Source organism: Colias philodice, chromosome 31 (genome assembly GCF_061535455.1).
Source record: "Colias philodice isolate Cphi_HAF_F1 chromosome 31, ilColPhil1 Martin Lab GWU primary, whole genome shotgun sequence".
Lineage (NCBI taxonomy): Eukaryota > Metazoa > Arthropoda > Insecta > Lepidoptera > Pieridae > Colias > Colias philodice.
The window spans coordinates 3577510-3596919 of NC_143116.1; the positions used below are offsets into that span (position 1 = coordinate 3577510).

Below are 19410 nucleotides of genomic sequence, written 5' to 3' on the forward strand. Positions count from 1 at the left end.
ATTTATTGGTTTCTATCTTACAATTTGGTTGTCTTTACGTTTAAATTATATAACATAATAGAAGAGTTTTTCTGTATCGGATATATTTTCCAGAGTATTTCTATCGATTATTTTAATCTATCGACCCATCATTGAATAATTCTGTGTAGGCATCACTAAGTGGGCGGGACCTGTCCATGAAGTACGATAATTATTTGTATGACATTTTAACATAGACAATACAATCCTACATAGGCGTGCATCTGTCAAAAAGCAAATAATATAATGGACAGAGTATAACACATAGGATAGTTTTTATCCCGGAAATCCCACGGGAACGGGAACTATGCGGGTTTTCCTTTGCAAACGCGGGCGAAGCCGCGGGCGGAAATCTAGTAGCATATAATTTCCAAGTAAATAGTATTTTCAAATTTTACACGATTGAATTTCCTTTTATTAATTATTGTTAACTAGCGGTCCGCCCCGGCTTCGCCCGTGGTACATGTTTACGTTTTCTCTACATAAGAACTATCCTCGTACTTCAAGGAATGTAATAAAAAAAGAATTATCGAAATCGGTTCAGCCGTTCTCGAGTTATGCGCTACCAACACATTTTGCGATTCATTTTTATATATAAGAAGATTAGTTCTCACTAGTAAAACCTCTGTCACTCAGGAATTGAAATAAGGTTTTAAATCGATTAGTTATTGAGTTTATTCGAGCTTGATTCGAGCCAATTTACTAAGCAACATTTGACATAGCTATCAATTTTATCTTCGAAAAGAGGTAACCTGCTCGATACATGCATTCAACGTCATATTTTCTTGTTACAATTCAATGTTCATAGTGCAATCTCCAGTGTATTAGATAATATAAGCTTCTTGATATGGACTTAAAACATTTATCAATCGAACTTGAAACACAATATGTCAATCTTAGATGTCAATTTTAAAATTCATCAGGCGAATCCCTGTCCCCCCAGTAATATACTTTCTTTCGTAAATTTAAGGAGCAAAATAAGACAACTACTGGTCCGATTTGAAAAATTCTTTCGGTGTTAGATAGCCCATTTATCGAGGAAGGCTATGCTATCTATCATCTCGCTAAGACCAACAGGAGCGGAGCACTGCGGGTAAAACCGCAGAGCACAGCTAGTGTATTTATAAAGCTCTTTAGGGTATAAAATCAAAAGTGAATAAAAGTCGTAAAAAGTTATTATTATATATTTATTTACAAGGATCATCAAACCATTTTTGCATTACATTATTTAACTCAAAAAAGCCTTCAGTATATATTTGTATATAAATCAATTTTACACCTTTTCCTATAATAAAATTAACTCTTTTTTATACTCGTCCCATATATCTACCGTATTTGAAGTGAAACTTCTTTATCGGGGTTGGACAAAAATTTAGTGTAACATTTTTGCGTTACGCCGTACGCGTGACATTTTTGCGTTACGCCATACTCGTGACATTTTTTAAGGTCATAAAGAAGTTTCACTTCTTACGTGTGTACTCTAGTACACGCATACATTTTTTTATTAATTTGTTTCCCTTTCTGTTACAGTTTTTGAAGTGAAACTTCTTTATCGGGGTTGGAAAAAAATTTAGTGTAACATTTTTTCGTTACGCGTGACATTTTTCCGTTACGCGCCATCTTTTTCTTATCCCTACCACGCGTGATTCGACGTATTTCTGTAATGTTGCGTATAGTAAATTATTTTTTGAAAAATAAGGTCATAAACAAGTTTCACTTCTTACGTGTGTACACTAGTACACGCACACATTTTTTCTTTGAATTAGTTTATCTCTTCCTGTTATGTATGTCGGGTTGTATGCTAAGGAGGCAATTAATTCCAAGTATGTACTTTATTGACAATGACCTATTATACTAGTAGACACGGCATACGCCAACATCATTGCACTAAAAAACAGCGTAATTAATACATACCTACTTACTAACGCATTATCACCAATACAGTTGTTCTCTCTTTCACTCTCACGCACGAGACATAATACATGTCTCACTCATGTACTTCGTAATAACAACTGCCGATTAAAATATAAAAAGAACGTCCAGCCACGACGCTGAATGGTGCGTGACTAAGTGAAACTCGGGCACTTAGCTGAGTTTTTTCTTGCCAAAATACAGAGCGGGTAACGTATCTAGCTTTTTTATATATCATAGTTTATTCATGTAACAATTGTAAATAGTAACAGAAAAGGATTGTATAGAATGCCGTGTAAAATGTAAATCAAAGATGTCTTCCCGAATAACAATGTTGCCAGGTGGCTCTGTATATAAATTACACATTAGCACAGATTATAAATGTCCAATTTATTGACGACGCGGTTGGCGCAGTGGTAAAATAACTGCCTACTGAGCCGACGGTCCCGGGTTCGATCCCGGGTCAGGGCAAATATTTGTGTGATGGACTCAATTATTTGTTCTTGGGTCTGGGTGTTATCTATATATGTATTTATTAAATATTATATTTATCGTCGCCTAGTACCCACAACACAAACCTTAATTGAGCTTACTGTGGGACTAGGTCGATTTGTGTAACAATGTCCTATAATATTTATTTATTTATTTATTTATTTATGACACCAACACTTCCTAACTCTTTTTCCTCTTATCTCTTACTAACTCTTTTTATGTAACCGTCTCATATGTCTCGAGAGACAGGAATGCCAGGCAAACCGGGCGCCGCAACTAGTGCATTTATAAGCTGCTATCGAAGAATGAGCCGCTCTTATGTGTACACGCAGTTTTGAATGATTCTGTAAATAAAACACATAATATATTAATTTTAGAAGGTCTATACGTTACTACAATAAACATTTTAAAAACAAAAAAAACGCGCGCGTAAAATTCCAAGGTCCCGTCATGGCAGTACGGAGTACCATCACGTCATGGAGTAAGACGACGATTTTGGTATCTCTGAATCTCGCCAAAGATGTTTCACTTCTGACAAGTGTGCTCGACACGTACGCTCTTTTTTTAACTAAATTATTATCTATACTAATCCATACTAATATTATAAATGCGAAAGTAACTCTGTCTGTCTGTCTGTCACTACTAACTACTGAACCAATTTGCATGAAATTTGGTATGGAGATATTTTGATGTCCGAGAAAGGACATAGGATAGGTTAATTTATCCCGGAAATCCCACGGGAACGGGAACTATGCGGGTTTTTCTTTGACTGCGCGGGCGATGCCGCGGGTAGAAAGCTAGTAAGTATATAAATGAAAGAAGTGTTTTTTTTTTATTTTTTACAAAAAAGCCTGTGTGCTGAGCACACGTGTCAGAAGTGAAACATCTTTGGCAAGATTCAAAGATACCAAAATCGTCGCCTTCCTCCATGCCGTGACGGTATTGCCATGACGCAACCTTGAAATTTTACTCTCGACGCGTTTAAAGAAGTTTCACATATTTATTATCTAAACATACTGATATTATAAAACTGAAGAGTTTGTTTGAACGCGCTAATCTCTGGAACTACTGGTCCGATTTGGAAAATTCTTTCAGTGCTAGATAGCCCATTTATCGAGGAAGGCTATAGGCTATGTATCATCACGCTAAGACCAACAAAAGCAGAGTAATGCGGGTAAAACCGCGGGGCACAGCTAGTCTATCTACACTAATATTATAAAGAGGAAAACTTTGTTTGTTTGATTGTAATGAATAGGCTCATAAACTACTGGACCGATTTTGATGAAATTTGGCACAGACAATCTTTAGGCCCTGAGAAAGAACATAGGCTACCTTTTTTGCGAAATATGTACCACGGGCGAAGCCGGGGCGGACCGCTAGTTTACTATATACTTACCGGAAAGTGTTTGCCGCAGTGATCGCACAAATGTTCACTTTTATCCTTTTGGTGAACGACTTGCTTGTGTAAATACAGCGAAGTGCGAGTTTTGAACGCCTGTAATATATTTATTATTAAATTGTATTATTTTTTATTTTTTGATGTCGATATTCATTGGTAAGAAAGAAAAAATATAATTGAAATCAATAAATATTTCAGGACAATATTCACACACATCACAATCTGATCCCATACTAAGCTTTCGCTTGTGTTATGGAAACCAGATGGCTGATAAACATACATATATAATTTTAAATAAATACTTATATATATAATTAACACCCAGACACAGAGCAAACATCAATGTTCGTCACACAAATATTTGCAATGAGGATTTTTTCAATGAGGATTTGTCAATGAGGATGTTTTATACAACTAACTAGCTTCCGCCCGCGGCTTCGCCCGCGTTTTCAAAGAAAAACCCGCATAGTTCCCGTTCCCGTGGGATATAAGGGATAAAACATATCCTATGTGTTAATCCAAGTTACCCTCTATATGTGTGCTAAATTTCATTGTAATCTGTACAGTAGTATTTGCGTGAAAGTGTAACATTGGCATACTACATAATAAACTAGCGGTCCGCCCCGGCTTCGCCCGTGGTACCTACATGTTTGAACTATCCTATCTCTCAAGTTGGATCGAACTGCACATGGTGTGCGAATTTTATTATAATCGGTTAAGTGGTTTAGGAGTCCATTGAGGACAAACATTGTGACACGAGATTTATATATATTAAGATTTAGGAACTTTCATCTCACCTTTTGACACTCGTTACAAGTATGGACATAGTTCTTCAAATGTTCCCAATCGACGTGATCTTTTAGACGAGTTTTATCCGCGAACCGTTTGCCGCAGTCACTGCACATGTATCTGTAAGTAAAAAAAATTAATACAAAAATATAATTAAAATCAACTAGCTTTCCGCCCGCGGCTTCGCACGCTTTGTCTAAAATATAATAAACTAGCTGTGTCCCGCGGTTTCGGGGGGGAGTTAGGTTTTCTCGTTACGGAATTTTAACATTCGGTCTCAGTCTGAGATAAAAGCTATGTAATAGCTTAATAAGAGCCGATTTTTCAATCCTTGGTTAAAATTTATCCGTCCAATAAAGTATTACACGAACATATTAAAATGTCACCTGTAAACTGTCAAATACGGACAATTACAATACATTTTTGAAATGGTAGTTTAATACGTTATTCGATGAATAAGTTTTAACCAAGGATTGAAATATCAGCCCTAAAATAAATATATAAATAACTTAAGTTACTTACTTAAAGTTATCTTCTGTGGCGTGTTTCTTACTTATTTTCATATGTTGCTGATAAGTTGCGATAGACGAGAAATTTCTATTACAAGGAACACATACTAATTCACCAGATGCTCTGCAAGAAAAAAAGTGTTATTAGAAACTAGCTTGACCCGCGGCTTCGCCCGCGTTTTCAAAGAAAAGCATAGTTCCCGTTCCCGTGGGATTTCCGGGATAAAACCTATCCTATGTGTTAATCCAAGTTATCCTCTATGTGTGTGCTAAATTTAATCGGTTCAGTAGTATTTGCGTGAAAGAGAAACATACATACACATACACATCCTAACAAACTTTCGCATTTATTAAGTAGGATAAGTATGAAATATGATAATGATTATTGATCAATAATATTATAAGTAAAAAATCTACACATTTTTAGGTTAAAAACACAACATTTGATTTATCAAAATCGATTCAACAATTCAATTTTTACAGAAAATATTAATTAAAATAATTCCTTCCACATCTAGCTGTATCTATAATAACGTAAATATGTATATCTATCGCTTGACAAAAATCTTTCACTCCACAAAATTCCCATCAATACCGGTCCATCCGTTCCTCACCTCGCCTTGTGACTTTTAACATGCCCAAACAGATTCCCAGCAATAAAACTCCAGTCCCAATTTTTTCCACAAATCTATCACTGGTCAAAATTCCCATCAAAACCGGTCCATTAGTTCCTCACCTCGCCTTGTGGCTATTAACATGCCGCAACAGATTCCCGCGCCACTGAAACCGCCGCTCGCACTGCGAACACGCGAACATTTGACGCGATGTATTCACTACGCTCTCTATTTCTTTTATGTAGCCATCTTTTTCTTCTACGGGCATTGTTGAATTATTTATTTTGCTGAAAAACATAAAAAAAAATTCCTAAAACTCTTCCTATCATGACTTATTCCTAATTCTATGCTAATCTTTCACATCCTATCCTACATATCCTATTCCTAAACCATCCTATGATATCCTAACCTTTCCTTCTACTATTAACAATGAAAAGAGCATCATAACTAGACATCGGATTATATGTACTAACAAAATGCCAAAATATGCATGCAAATATGCACTAAAAAGGCCGAAATATGCACTAAAAACGACTGATATGCCTAAAATATGCACATACAAAATCAAAAAACCTTTATTATTTTTATATATTTAAATCAAAGATTGTACAAATGAGTGCAGATGAGAATTTGGAAGTATAGGTAGAGATTTTTTCCCCTTGTCTCCATGATTTTTGGACGGTGGACAGCTTACAAGTGACGGCATAGTGCTGAATCTTTTATTTATTTATTTGGTCAACCAACTTGTTTACAATGATTCTTAAATATAATTATTATATAACACTAGCGGCCCGCCCCGGCTTCGCCCGTGGTACATATGAAAAATAGATGTTGGCCGATTCTCAGACTTACCCGATATGCACAGAAAATTTCATGAGAATCGGTCCACCCGTTTCGGAGGAGTATGCAGACTAACATTGTGACACGAGAATTTTATATATAAGATATAACATATAGTTCTTGCGATAAAGTAACAAATGTCAAATAATTAGAGGTTAACACAGCATGCGCCAACACAAAATTATTTTTATTATGAAAAGAATAAGAATCTTATTATTTTATGCTCTTGTATCATTCTAGATAGGTCACTTGGTGGGTCAAATGACCTATAATTTTTTCAACATGGGCCTGTAGTCTATATTGCATAGCATCGCATCGCTGTGCCGGTTGGAGTGGGGGGTGTTAGGTTTTTTCGTTACGAAATTTTTACATTCGGTCGCCGCGCTCAAAGTCTGAGATAAAAGCTATGCAATAGCTTAATAATATATTATAATAAATAACTAGCGGTCCGCCCCTGATCCGCCCGTGGTACCTACATGTTTAAACTATCCTATCTCTCAAGTTGGATCGAACTGCACATGGTGTGCGAATTTTATTATAATCGGTTAAGTGGTTTAGGAGTCCATTGAGGACAAACATTGTGACACGAGATTTATATATATTAAGATAATATATTTTATACACAAAACATTACCGTAGTTTAAGTTGTATTTGATGTTTGGAGCTAGCGCGCACATGTTTCTTCAAATTTGACGTTGTCGCAAAGTATAATCTGAAAAAAATTAATATATTCTCTATAAATTTATATTTATAAATTACTAGCTTCCGCCCGCGGCTTCGCCCGCTTGGTGTTTTGATAAAAGGTAGCCTATGTTCTTTCTCAGGGTCTAAAGATGGTCTGTGCCAAATTTCATCAAAATCAGTTGAGAGGTTTAAGCGGGAAAGCGTAACAGGCAGACAGATAGAGTTACTTTCGCATTTATAATATTAAGTAGGGATTTCAATGCCATGAAACTAAAAATATCAAATTCAATAATTAATATATACAAAGAAAAAACTTGAAAAACACGTTTAAACTCATGAAATTATTGTATTGTCACCGATCCTTGATAAGTGTACAAAGTTTGAATTAAATCTGTCCGTTTAAAGTGGGTAAGTATATAAATATGTTTTTATGTACATATTTAGTTTTTTTATTTTAAATTTGACACTAATAAAATTTTTATGCTATTATTATATAACTAGGTTTCCGCACGCGGCTTCAGCCGCGTTTTCAAAGAAAATCCCGCATGGTTCCCGTTCCCATGGGATTTCCGGGATAAAACCTATTTATGAGTTAATCCAAGTTACCCTCTATATGTATGCTAAATTTCACTGTAGTATTTGCGTGAAGGAGTAACAAACATACAAACTTTCGCATTTATAATATTAGTATAAGTATATATTGTATACAGGGTGTCCCACTGTTGGTATACTAAGCCCAAAGGAGGTTATAGATTTGCATACGCTGAGTACGTAAAAAATACTTAAAAAATTCCAGACGCATTTTTTTTTCAAGTAGATGAATTCTTAAAACGCTATGTGTACACCCATAACAAGCAACCCGCCCAACTTTGCCACCAGCACATGAGCTATCGTTTAATATTATATGTTTTCACAGACAAAATGCTCACATTAGAGAAGCGGTATATGCCGGCTGCGCGAAGCTAGAGAAGAAAACATGGATTTTCAGGAAAAATTTAGCAAAACATTTTTGACGTAATTTTTTTGTTTAAGTATTTTTTACGTGATCAGTGTATGCAAAACTACAAGTCTCTTCGCGCTTAGTATACCAATTGTGGGACACCCTGTATATTATATATACTAGTTCATCGCCCGCGGCTTCGCCCGCTTTGTCTAAAACCCAATAAGTTATGTACTAAAACCTTCATCTTGAATCACTCTATCTATTAAAAAAACCGTATCAAAATCCGTTGCGTAGTTATAAAGATTTAAGCATACATAGGGACATAGGGACAGAGAAAGCGACTTTGTTTTATACTATGTAGTGAATTACTTGCAAGGCTCGCAATATGGTTTCCTTTTCTGTCCACTCTCTATACGATGTCTTTCTAAATGTTTTCGAAGAGACGCTCTCCATCTGAATTCCTTGGAACACACATCGCACGTGAATATTTCTGATTTTGTACTGAAAATTTTAAAAACAACTATTAAATGTATAATAATTAACAATTTATTGTATACTAGCTGTGCTCCGCGTGATGATATATAGCTTATAACCTTTCTCGATGAATGGGCTATCTAACACCGAAATAATTTTTCAAATCGGACCAGTAGTTCCTGAGATTAGCGCGTTCAAACAAAGAAACTCTTCAGCTTTATAATATTAGTATAGATTGTAAGAGAAAAATATAAAAATATGGGTGTACTGTGCAGAGAAATAGAAAAGGAATAAAAAATAAAACAATTAATTATAATTATTTACTAATTTAAACTTAATTTAATAATTTGGAAGAAAGACAGGAAGAAAAATATTTCATTCCACAATATGGTACACATATTTTAAACAACAGATAAAAAACGAGCGTGTGCGCCGAGCACACGTGTCAGAAGTGAAACATCTTTGGCAAGATTCAAAGATACCAAAATCGTCACCTTACTCCATTTACTCTCTACGCACCTACAGAAGTTTCAGATTTTGGTATATTTGTAATCTTGCTTAAGAAGTTTCACTTCTGACACGTGTGCTCGGCACTTACGCTCTTTTTTAAGCTATTGCATAGCTTCTATCGCGGGCCTTGAGCGCGGGGACCGAATCGAGAAATTCCGTAACGAAAAACCTCACGCTCTCCACTCCGACGGGCACGGAGGTGTGGCTTGAAGGCATAGCATGCAATAGCTTTACCGCGGCAGTCGCCGAGTGACACACGTCTTTTTTATAGTATGTAGTGATATTTACCTGACTTCAGAGACACTCTCTGTTTGTACAATCAAGTTTTCTTCATTATCATGTGAATACTGTTCAATTCTGAAAAAAATATAAAAATTCATATTATTTACATAAAGTTATATAAAAAAAGTCTCAAGCCTTAACAAGTAGAAATCAAAAGTACCAAATAAAAGTTTAAAAATACTAAAAAAACATAGTTTAATAGCATGAAATCATTAAATTATTGTATTTTCACCAACCCTTTATAATTGTATACAAAGTTACGAAAAAAGAACGAATAAGTGAACGAATGAACGAACGAACGAACGAATGAATAATTTATATTGAAACAGTATTTGCATGCTTTAGAGTTTAGACTAAGCAAAACATGATGAACAATCAAAATATTTGCCATCTCTCTGTACCATGTTTTAAGCAAATAAATATTATTTTATTTTATACTAGCTTTCCACCCGCAGCTTCGCCCGCGCAGTCAAAGAAAAACCCGCATAGTTCCCGTTCCCGTGGGATTTTCGGGATAAAAACTATCCTATGTGTTAATCCAAGTTACCCTCTATATGTGTGCTAAATTTCATTGTAATCGGTTCAGTAGTTTTTACGTGAAAGAGTAACAAATATCCATACATCCATACATTCTTACAAACTTTCGCCTTTATAATATACATATATTAGAAATATTAGATTAGATAGATATTAGATATTAGATTATTTTTATTTTTAAATAATCTTCAAAACTCACCCCACACAATGCACCATATTATAATGTTTGACCACATCTCTCTTATATACAAATCGTTTGTCACAAGCATTACATTGAAACCTTAGTCTGTGTCTCTTATTGTGATATTTGAACGATATCGTCGAATTGAATGCACATTTACATATTGAGCATTGGTATTTTGATTTCTGTAAACAAAATGCACATAGTATTATTTATAATAATCTTCTATCTATACTAATATTATAAAGCTGAAGAGTTTGTTTGTTTGAACGCGCTAATCTCGGGAACTACTGGTCCAATTTGAAAAATTCTTTCGGTGTTAGATAGTTTATTAATCGAGGAAGGTTATAGGCTATATATCATCACGCTACGACCAACAGGATTGGAGCCACGGGGGTGAAAACGCGCGGAGCAGCTAGTAAAAATGTGTTGCTAAGCGCAAAACTCGAGAACGGCCGAACCAATTTCATTATTTATTTTTAAAATACTCCTTGAAGTACGAGGATGGAGAGAAAATGTAAATATGTACCACGAGCGAAGCGGGGTGGGGTCGTTAGTAATTACTAAAGTTAAAAAAACAAAAAAAAGCTTCCCGCTTTCGTCTTCGCCCCCGTTTTCAAAGAAAAGCCCGCATAGTTCCCGTTTCTGTGTAATTTCTGGGATTTTTATACCAGAAATCCCTATCCTATGTGTTAATCCAATTTACCCTCTATAGGAGTGCTAAATTTCATTGTAATCGGTTCAGTAGTATTTGTGTGAAAGAGTAACAAACATACAAACACATACATCCATCCTCACAAACTTTCGCATTTTTAATATTAGTAGGATAAAAGATCTCTTACCGTTTCATGTTTCCCACTAGTATGTTCGTCTAAATCGTCTCTATTTGTGAATGTACTCACACATAGATCACATTTAAACATTGCATTTACATATTCCTCACTCGCTCTAATATATTGCCGTTCTTCTGCCATCTCTTTCTTGCTTAACCTAACCTCCTTATAGATGTCTCTTTCTCTTGAATTGTTACAATCTATTGGAGTTTCTATTTCAGCTTCATTTGTAGAATCATTGTCGTTATATTCTGTGTCGGTAATGTTAATGTCTGTAATGTTTTTAATGTTAATGTCAGTAATGTCTGTAATGTCATCATTAATTTCATCTTTTATTGTATCTATTATTTCATATTGTGTATCTGTTTTATCTTCATTGGAGATTGATATAGAAAATATTGCTTTTGATTGTAATGTTGTTTGTGATAGACTCTGGAATAAAAAAAGACATATTAAACACTTGACCGTAATTTGAAGCTTACTTCATTGAGAAGGTACCTAGCTTTTTCCGCCTATTTTTCCCTCTCTTTCCGTTGTATGTATGCTATCTCTCTCGCACACCTCTCCACCAGGTGGCGGGGCGCACGATAATGTCGGGCGCTGGATGTTTTTCATTGGCGTCTAGCTTCCGCCGCGAGAAGGTTGTCTACAAGACTACAACCTTGGTGCTATTAAGTATTAAGTATTGCTTAAAGCAAGTGCTAAAAGTGTTAAAAAGTGTATCCCGTCGGATCGGTACAGTGAGTTATTTTTACATCTATTCTAATAATATTTTACTTAAAAATGAGTAAAAATCTTTAAAGTCAACGGTATAATCGTTGGACTTTATTTAAAATGCTGAGGTTTTTAATGAATCCTTCAGCAATAGTTTATTTTTCAATATGCTTAAATACTTAATAGCATGAATAAAGATATTTAAAATTAACGATACAACCGTTACATTTTACTTGAAATAGTAACTTTTCTTTTGAAATATTTCATTATGCAATATGTAGTATGTACTAATTAATATTTGAATTTTTAATACTGTGAGTAAAGCTATTTTAACGGTGTTACCGTTCGGCTTTACTCGAATCGTTAATATTACTTTTGTGATTATTTGATATTACTAGATATATCAAATACCCTCTCTTGTATATAGATATTTTTAATATTTTATTTCATTTTTAATAATGTGTTTTTATTACAAGGGTACAAGTGAATTTTTCGTGGAAAAATTACAATTAATACTTAGTATGGATATGAGCCAACTCAAAGCTTTACAGGCATACAATCCATTGCTACGACTTTATTACATTGTCGTTATCGCTAGGAACGGTTCGGAATTCCTATCATAGTTTATTACTAAAAATTATCGAACGAGATGAGTCAGCTCCAAGAAGTCACGACATGTCAGAACATGTTGTGATATTATTTTATAAATCGTACGGGAGTTACCGCTCAACTGAATAATGATGGAATTCGCTCATGTATAGTAGATACGTACCATGAATGTTCCACACATTCAAAACTATCCCCGTAGTCTATACGTGTCCTTTTATGAGTATTATTCTGATCCGTTTTTATGTGAAAATAGACATATTACACACGGCTAATTTGATTGAAAATTACGTTTCCTATGTTCAAATGATGCAACTTTTTTGTTAAAACGAGTAAGTACCAAAAATTTTACAATTAAATTCTTTGGTTTACTGAACTTGTGCTGAAAGGGTTATCGTATAATAATTATCGAGATATCTTAATATAAATTCGATTTAGATACACTTATTTCAAATGATTTACAATTCACTTCTAACGTTTTAGAATAATATTATAAACTTGTACACCTTGACAAAAAGTAAAAAATTGCGGGTGAGTGGAGATTATTTTGTGCAATTAAATATAACGTCCTACGACGGTATGGTTGCGTTCGTAAGGAATGTTAACGGATATAAAGCAACTAAATGTTACATCGATTGCATGAACAAAAATAAATATGAATCGAAGTTCATTTTAAAATTTAGTGAATTGATTTGAATTATGAATTTATTAAATGTCGCTAACATTGGAAAATAAGTTAAAGGACCTTGTTAATTGCTATATTATTTAAATGATTATTTACTGCTATTTTTATATTAGCACTAAGGTGTATTCTTGCTCGAAGCAGAATACATAAATGTGGCCACTACTCCTCGCAGGGGTTAGCCAGGTCAAATTCACCCTCGCAGGGTGTCTCTTAAGCATTTTTTGGCAGGCCCTACTTATTTCTAGTTACAAACATCCCTCGCGCAGCTGTCGCTCGCAGGGAAATGGTGCAAATATATATCGGCCCTCGCGGGGCTTTGACTACAATCGTCCCTCACGGAAAAGATGGTGCGAATATATATCAGCCCTCGCGGGGCTTTGATTACAGCCGTCCCTCATGGAGAAATGGTGCAAATATATATCAGCCCTCGCGGGGCTTTGATTACAACAGTACCTCACGGAGACATGGTGCAAATATATATCAGCCTTCGCGGGGCTTTGATAACAACCGTCCCCACGGGGAAATGGTGCAAATATATATCAGCCCTCGCGGGGCTTTAATGGCGATTGGTGCAAATATACAAAGGATTGATCATTAAAATGATCATAGATATTTGCTTTTGTCAACGAGGACCCACGAAAGAAGTTTTGGATATGACCGTATCGGATCTTCACTCTTCTAAGGTAGGTAGAAAAAGGTTTTGAAATCTACTTCACAGTGGGCAGTATAGTAAATGACCTAATAAATACAATAAAGGTTAGATACGTCAAATAATGGGCGCATGAAATTGATACTTCGTATCCTAAAAGTTTACGCTTCAGGAATCAGGAAACCACCATTGGTTTACCAATTATGGAAATTGGAAATGAACAAATTGTATTTACCAATGCAAAGCCTAATCGCAACAAAGGAAGGCGAGTCGGATCAAATATCATCTCGCAGATGATTTGTGGCGGTGGTTTCGAGGATTGTCACCAAGCCTTGTGTCAACGGTATGTTTGGTATCGTAATTAAATGGCACTAGCCGACCAATTTTCATATACAAACATCGGAAGAGATTTTTTATTCGCAAAGCGATTGAATGTAACAAATGACGATTGATTACGTATAGTTGACCTCTCATAGGCCTATTTTAGTTGCCCGGTCTTGTAGGCAATTTATTTGACTCGTTTTTCAACCCATTTGACCTCATTATTGCACCCATGAGATTTTTCTTCGGGGCTCAAACAATAAATCGCTGAGGGATTAGGATAATCGTTTGTTAGACAAGTTTTTTGTCATCCCACCAGGATTATTATATTGTATAATAAAGTTATATACAACTATTAACGTAAAACGTTTAAGTACTCAACGAATGCTGAGAATACTGACTGTTGAGTTACATAGGATAGAGGATAAATAACGGAAAGTCAATCTTTCCAAACAAAAGCCTCTTATTATTAGATATTACTTGGAACCCCTACCCTTAACGAGAAAGCTCTGCCAAATGACTTCTCATTTCTTTGCTTTGAGGGGGGGGGGGGGGCAATAAATGAAATGTACAGGCTATACGGCTTTTAAAATATAAGTCTGGTAAGCGAACTAAACTTTGCTGGTTTAGTTCTTGCTATATCGCTATCCGTGCCTGCTTCTCGTGTTTACGGGTGAATTAAGTTTACCAATAGTCATAAATGCAATGCTATTCAGAGGATATACTGCATTTAAAACATGACAAAGTCTGGTAAGCGAACTAAACTTTGCTAGTTTAGTTCTTGCTATATCGCTGTCCGTGGCTGCCTCGCGTGTTTACGGATGAATAAAGTAATGTCCTGTCTTCGCATCCACAGCTAACTGTCCTATACTGTCATAATCTTAACACAGATTCATTCGACATAGCTCCCCACGAGCTCAGTTCTTCATTTTTGCACTCGCACAACTGTGGACAACACAAGAGCAATGCCTCCATTGGTAGCAGTTACAATCAAGGGATAACTAACCTTAGGCTAGCCATATTACGGATGTTGGAACAACCGACTATATTCAGGGCAATTTTCTTTGTTCAGTGTAACGTTTAGACTGTCGTAACATTCCTACGGAACAAAGATGGGATCAGATCTGCATCCTTAATGCAGTTAATCGAAAGGAGATACTTTCAGACGACGATAGTATTCAAAACCCACCATATTCCTTAACATAATAATGCATAGTTAAGCTTATAATCTCTCTTGCCATTATCCTGCAGCAGAATTCCTTGGCGATAATTTATCCTCGTTAGAACGAGCAAGGGTTGTTACGATAATATGAGAAATCCTAGTCAGTTAGAGACCTGAACGACGCGATAGAGTACCGCTATTTCAGTAGTAGTAACACCTAGAAGGGTGAAGGTATTCTGGAAAGCGGAACTGAAGGCCCGGTCAGCAGCATCAGCCACCTAATAGACAGTGTTCAGTGCTGCACCACTATAATCTGCAAAATGACTCTGACGGTATGAAAATGTGGAGTACATTTTCAAAATATCAAATGATATAGTTGGAATAAAAATCCTATTTGCCTCCGTCTATCCAAAAGACATACGGAGTAGCTAGTAGTAGTTGGTTGAATTAGAATAAAGTAACTATAGTTAAAATCCTTTGTTACTGACTGGATAAATTTGGCTCTTTTCCTATCTGACGTTCATATAGCTGTTGACTGCCTAGTGTTGTGCACAAACACTATTATTATAAACTAGCGGTCCGCCCCGGCTTCGCTCGTGGTACTTACGTTTTCTCTACATAAAAACCATCCTCGTACTTCAAGGAATATAAAAAGAATTATCGAAATCGGTTCAGCCGTTCTCGAGTTATGCGCTTACCAACACATTTTGCGATTCATTTTTATATAAGTATAAGAATAAGAAGATAAGTCACGTTATGTAGTCCCGAGGCTTTCGGTATATAAGTTCTGATGTAAATCATAATTATATCTTAAAACCGAATTGATTAAAAGTAACGTACTTGGCTGTAGTAATTGCAGTTTTGGGACACAGATAAGCTCCTTATCATTTTAGTCTCTTAAGTTCAGTATATTTGTTTCCAGTACAGAGTTTATGACCTATCAGTTTTAAATAAATAATTCATGCATTGTACTGAAAGTACTAGCCATGTTTAGATTATGATTGGTGGCGTTGGCTCTAAACATTAATAGCGCACGGTTTGGTTGGATGTTAAAAATCTGTATTATAATTAAAACCGTTTACCTGTTTTGATATTTTATTGCCTTATTCAAGGGGTGACCTTTTAAATTTATTTCTGACCCCAAAAGTAAGGACCAAGTTCTCTTCTTGTCCGCTTGTAGCAGGTTAGGTTAAAACTGTGTGAGTTGAGACAGTTGGTAATTCTATGTTAAGATGATTCAATTGTGCTTCTACAGAGTTCTAATTGAATAAATAAAGGTTTGAGTTTGAGGTATTTTTGCCTCGTCGGGATCAGCTGTTGCTTCATTTTGTAAGTAACATCTAAATGCGTAATTGAAAGTCGTTACTGGCGCTTTTGCAGATTTACGCTAAAGATAGTGAAAATTGTAGTAACTTTAACTTTTCAAGCCCAAAAGGTTAACTAAGGTACGCTTGAACCAATCTCATAAGTTCTAATACTTTTAATCATTATGATTAACTTTTTGGTTCTTATTTGATTAACTTTTCATCTGGGATTGTTAATATATTATATAATATAAAAATTTGTGTGATTTATTGGTAGGTATGCTATCTGCACACCTTACTCTTTCAAATAAAGAAATAAGTAATTACTTATGTATTCAAATTCACATTGGCGTCCATATATTGTACACCAGGTGGGTAACAAACAGGTCTCAATGAAGTAAGCTTCAAATTACGGTCAAGTGTTTAATAGCTGTGTTTTACCTGAAAATAAAACACATATTAAATACTTACCTATATTTGAAGCTTACACTTAACGTCCACCTGTTGTGGATTTCGACTCAATGAAAAACATCCAGCGCCCGACATTATCGTGCGCCCCGCCACCTGGTGGAGAGGTGTGCGAGAGAGATAGCATACATACAACGGAAAGAGAGGGAAAAATAGGCGGAAAAAGCTAGGTACCTTCTCAATGAAGTAAGCTTCAAATATAGGTAAGTATTTAATATGTGTTTTATTTTCAGGTAAAACACAGCTATTTGAATATCACTACATAGTATAAAACAATGTCGCTTTTTCTGTCCCTATGTCCCTTTGTATGCTTAAATCTTTAAAACTACGCAACGGATTTTGATGCGATTTTTTTTAATAGATAGAGTGATTCACGAGGAAGGTTTTAGTATATAATTTATCTGGTTTAAGTCAAAGCGGGCGAAGCCGCGGGCGGTAAGCTAGTATGGGAAAAAAATAAGTACATACAAGATAACTCCCGTTTAGAAACCTACGAAATTTTATAAATTTCCTGGGAAAATTATCAGCTAGCACATTTAGGGTGCTTAACTAACAATAGTAACAATAATGTGGGAGGATCTGTAGTGAGGACTGTGTTTGTAAATACTACAACCACTGAAGGTAAAGCTAGTTTTATCAATACTTCTATTATGAAGCTAAGAGTTTGTTTGTCTGTTTGAACACGCTAATCTCAGGTACTGCTGGTCCGATTTGATAAAAACTTTTGGTGTTAGATAGCCCATTTATTGAGGAAGGCTATCGGCTATATATCATCATGCTAAGACCAACAGGAGCGGAGCAATGGGGGTAAAACGCAGGGCAAAGGTAGTTATATAATAAAACTTTACCTTCTTGACACATTCATTCAAAATCTTCTGTGCGCTAAATACAACTTTCTGTTGGAACTTTTTAATTTTTACCAATATTGCTACACATTCGAAGCAAAGCTGTATCAACTTCATTTTTGTTTCCTGAAATTTAATATTACATTAAGTTAATTAACTGTACATAATACATAAATCAATTAGCAACGGTGGCTCAGTGTTAAGAATTCAAATTGATAATTGTGGGGTTTGAGACCAGGGCATACAGGAAATAAATTTGTTTTTCAATTTATCTGTGGATGTTATAACATCACCACTGCCCAAATTGTGAAGGAAAATATAGTGAGGAAACCAACATGTCTAAGGCCATCACAGGCGATGCAAGTCTCGGAGACTAGTCGCCGCGGAATATCTCACATACATTGTACGGGTAGCGTAGTGTGTGAGCCTACATATAAATGTACTAGATTTCCGCCGGCGGCTTCGCCCGCGTTTTCAAAGGAAAACCCGCATAGTTCCCATTCCCGTGGGATTTCCGGGATAAAACCTATCCTATGTGTTAATCCAAGTTACCCTCTACATGTGTGCTAAATTTCATTGTAATTGGTTCAGTAGTTTTTACGTGAAAGAGTAACAAACATCCATACATCCATACAAACTTTCGCCTTTATAATAGTATTAAGATTAAGATGTGACATACGCCGCGGCGACTAGTCTCCGAGACTTGCAGGATACTTGAATCGCCTGTGCGTATCGTAATGGGAGAATGGCCTAAGAATCAAGTTAGACGACATGTGACATCTGCTAGACCGCACTTGGCCAGCATGGAGGATTATTATCTGATCCCTTAAGGAGGTCCGTGTCACAGCAGTGGGAACGTATATGGGCTGGTGATGATGATGATGAATAAATCATACAGAAAATCCAATAAAGCTGTTTTGTATCTAAATTATAAGACTTAATTATTATGACTGGTTGTTTGTAGATACCTTACACAGTAAAAGTTATTACATTTTAAATGCAGATTTTATTGATGTATGAAATGTAAAAATGTTGTGTGGTTTTATGAAACCACGGTAAAAGTGAAACTTAGGCACAAAATTATCGTATTTGTACGATAATGACTCCGAACACTGCTTTATACATACTCGGCAGCCGACCGTCACGCGACATGCGCTACACAGACCAAAAAGTTTGAGAAGATGTAATAAAAGTTTCACTTTAAAAAATTGCAATAACAATAAATAATTGTAGCCTATTTATAGCAATTTTAGTCCATTTTTAAAACATTAAATAAGTTATATGTATTTATAGTTATATATGCATATTTTTTAAGTTATATGTACACGTTTTATTTGTTATAAAATTGTTATATTCTAAAATTAAAAGCCCAATTACCTGATTTTTCAAAATATCTAAAAAACATTCCTTCAGAGAAGTGTCGTTAATAATCGATATTTTTCGTTCCGAATTCAAGCATCCATAGCATATATCATTGTACAAGGGATCCATATTGGAGTTAAATATTTAAAGCTAATATACACAAGATCAAATACATATGTAATTATTGTTTGAATTAAAACTATTTCCAATTTGTTTTTGCACTGCGAATGCTGCGACTATAAATAAACAAAATCAATGACGTTTATATACATTTGACA

General features: G+C 35.3%; 1 protein-coding gene across 3 annotated transcripts; it reads right to left on the reverse strand.

The window, feature by feature from the left end:
• Window positions 1–1208: 1208 nt before the first annotated feature.
• On the reverse strand, window positions 1209–19370 carry LOC149475195 (zinc finger Y-chromosomal protein 1-like). Of its 3 annotated transcripts, none has more exons than XM_089713598.1 (12): window positions 19148–19370; window positions 17774–17896; window positions 11086–11448; window positions 10202–10368; window positions 9472–9540; window positions 8569–8700; window positions 7207–7284; window positions 5855–6019; window positions 5132–5242; window positions 4618–4729; window positions 3818–3916; window positions 1209–2765 (listed from the first exon to the last, which is right to left on the reverse strand). In XM_089713598.1, the coding sequence occupies exons 1-12, from the start codon at window positions 19259–19261 to the stop codon at window positions 2628–2630; spliced, it is 1671 nt and encodes a 556-aa protein (XP_089569724.1). In that variant the 5' UTR covers window positions 19262–19370; the 3' UTR covers window positions 1209–2627. The 3 variants fall into 3 exon arrangements, with proteins under 3 accessions (XP_089569724.1, XP_089569723.1, XP_089569725.1); XM_089713597.1 differs by having other exon boundaries at window positions 1210–2765; window positions 11026–11448; XM_089713599.1 differs by lacking the exon at window positions 19148–19370 and adding an exon at window positions 18667–18717 and having other exon boundaries at window positions 1210–2765; window positions 11026–11448.
• Window positions 19371–19410: the final 40 nt, after the last annotated feature.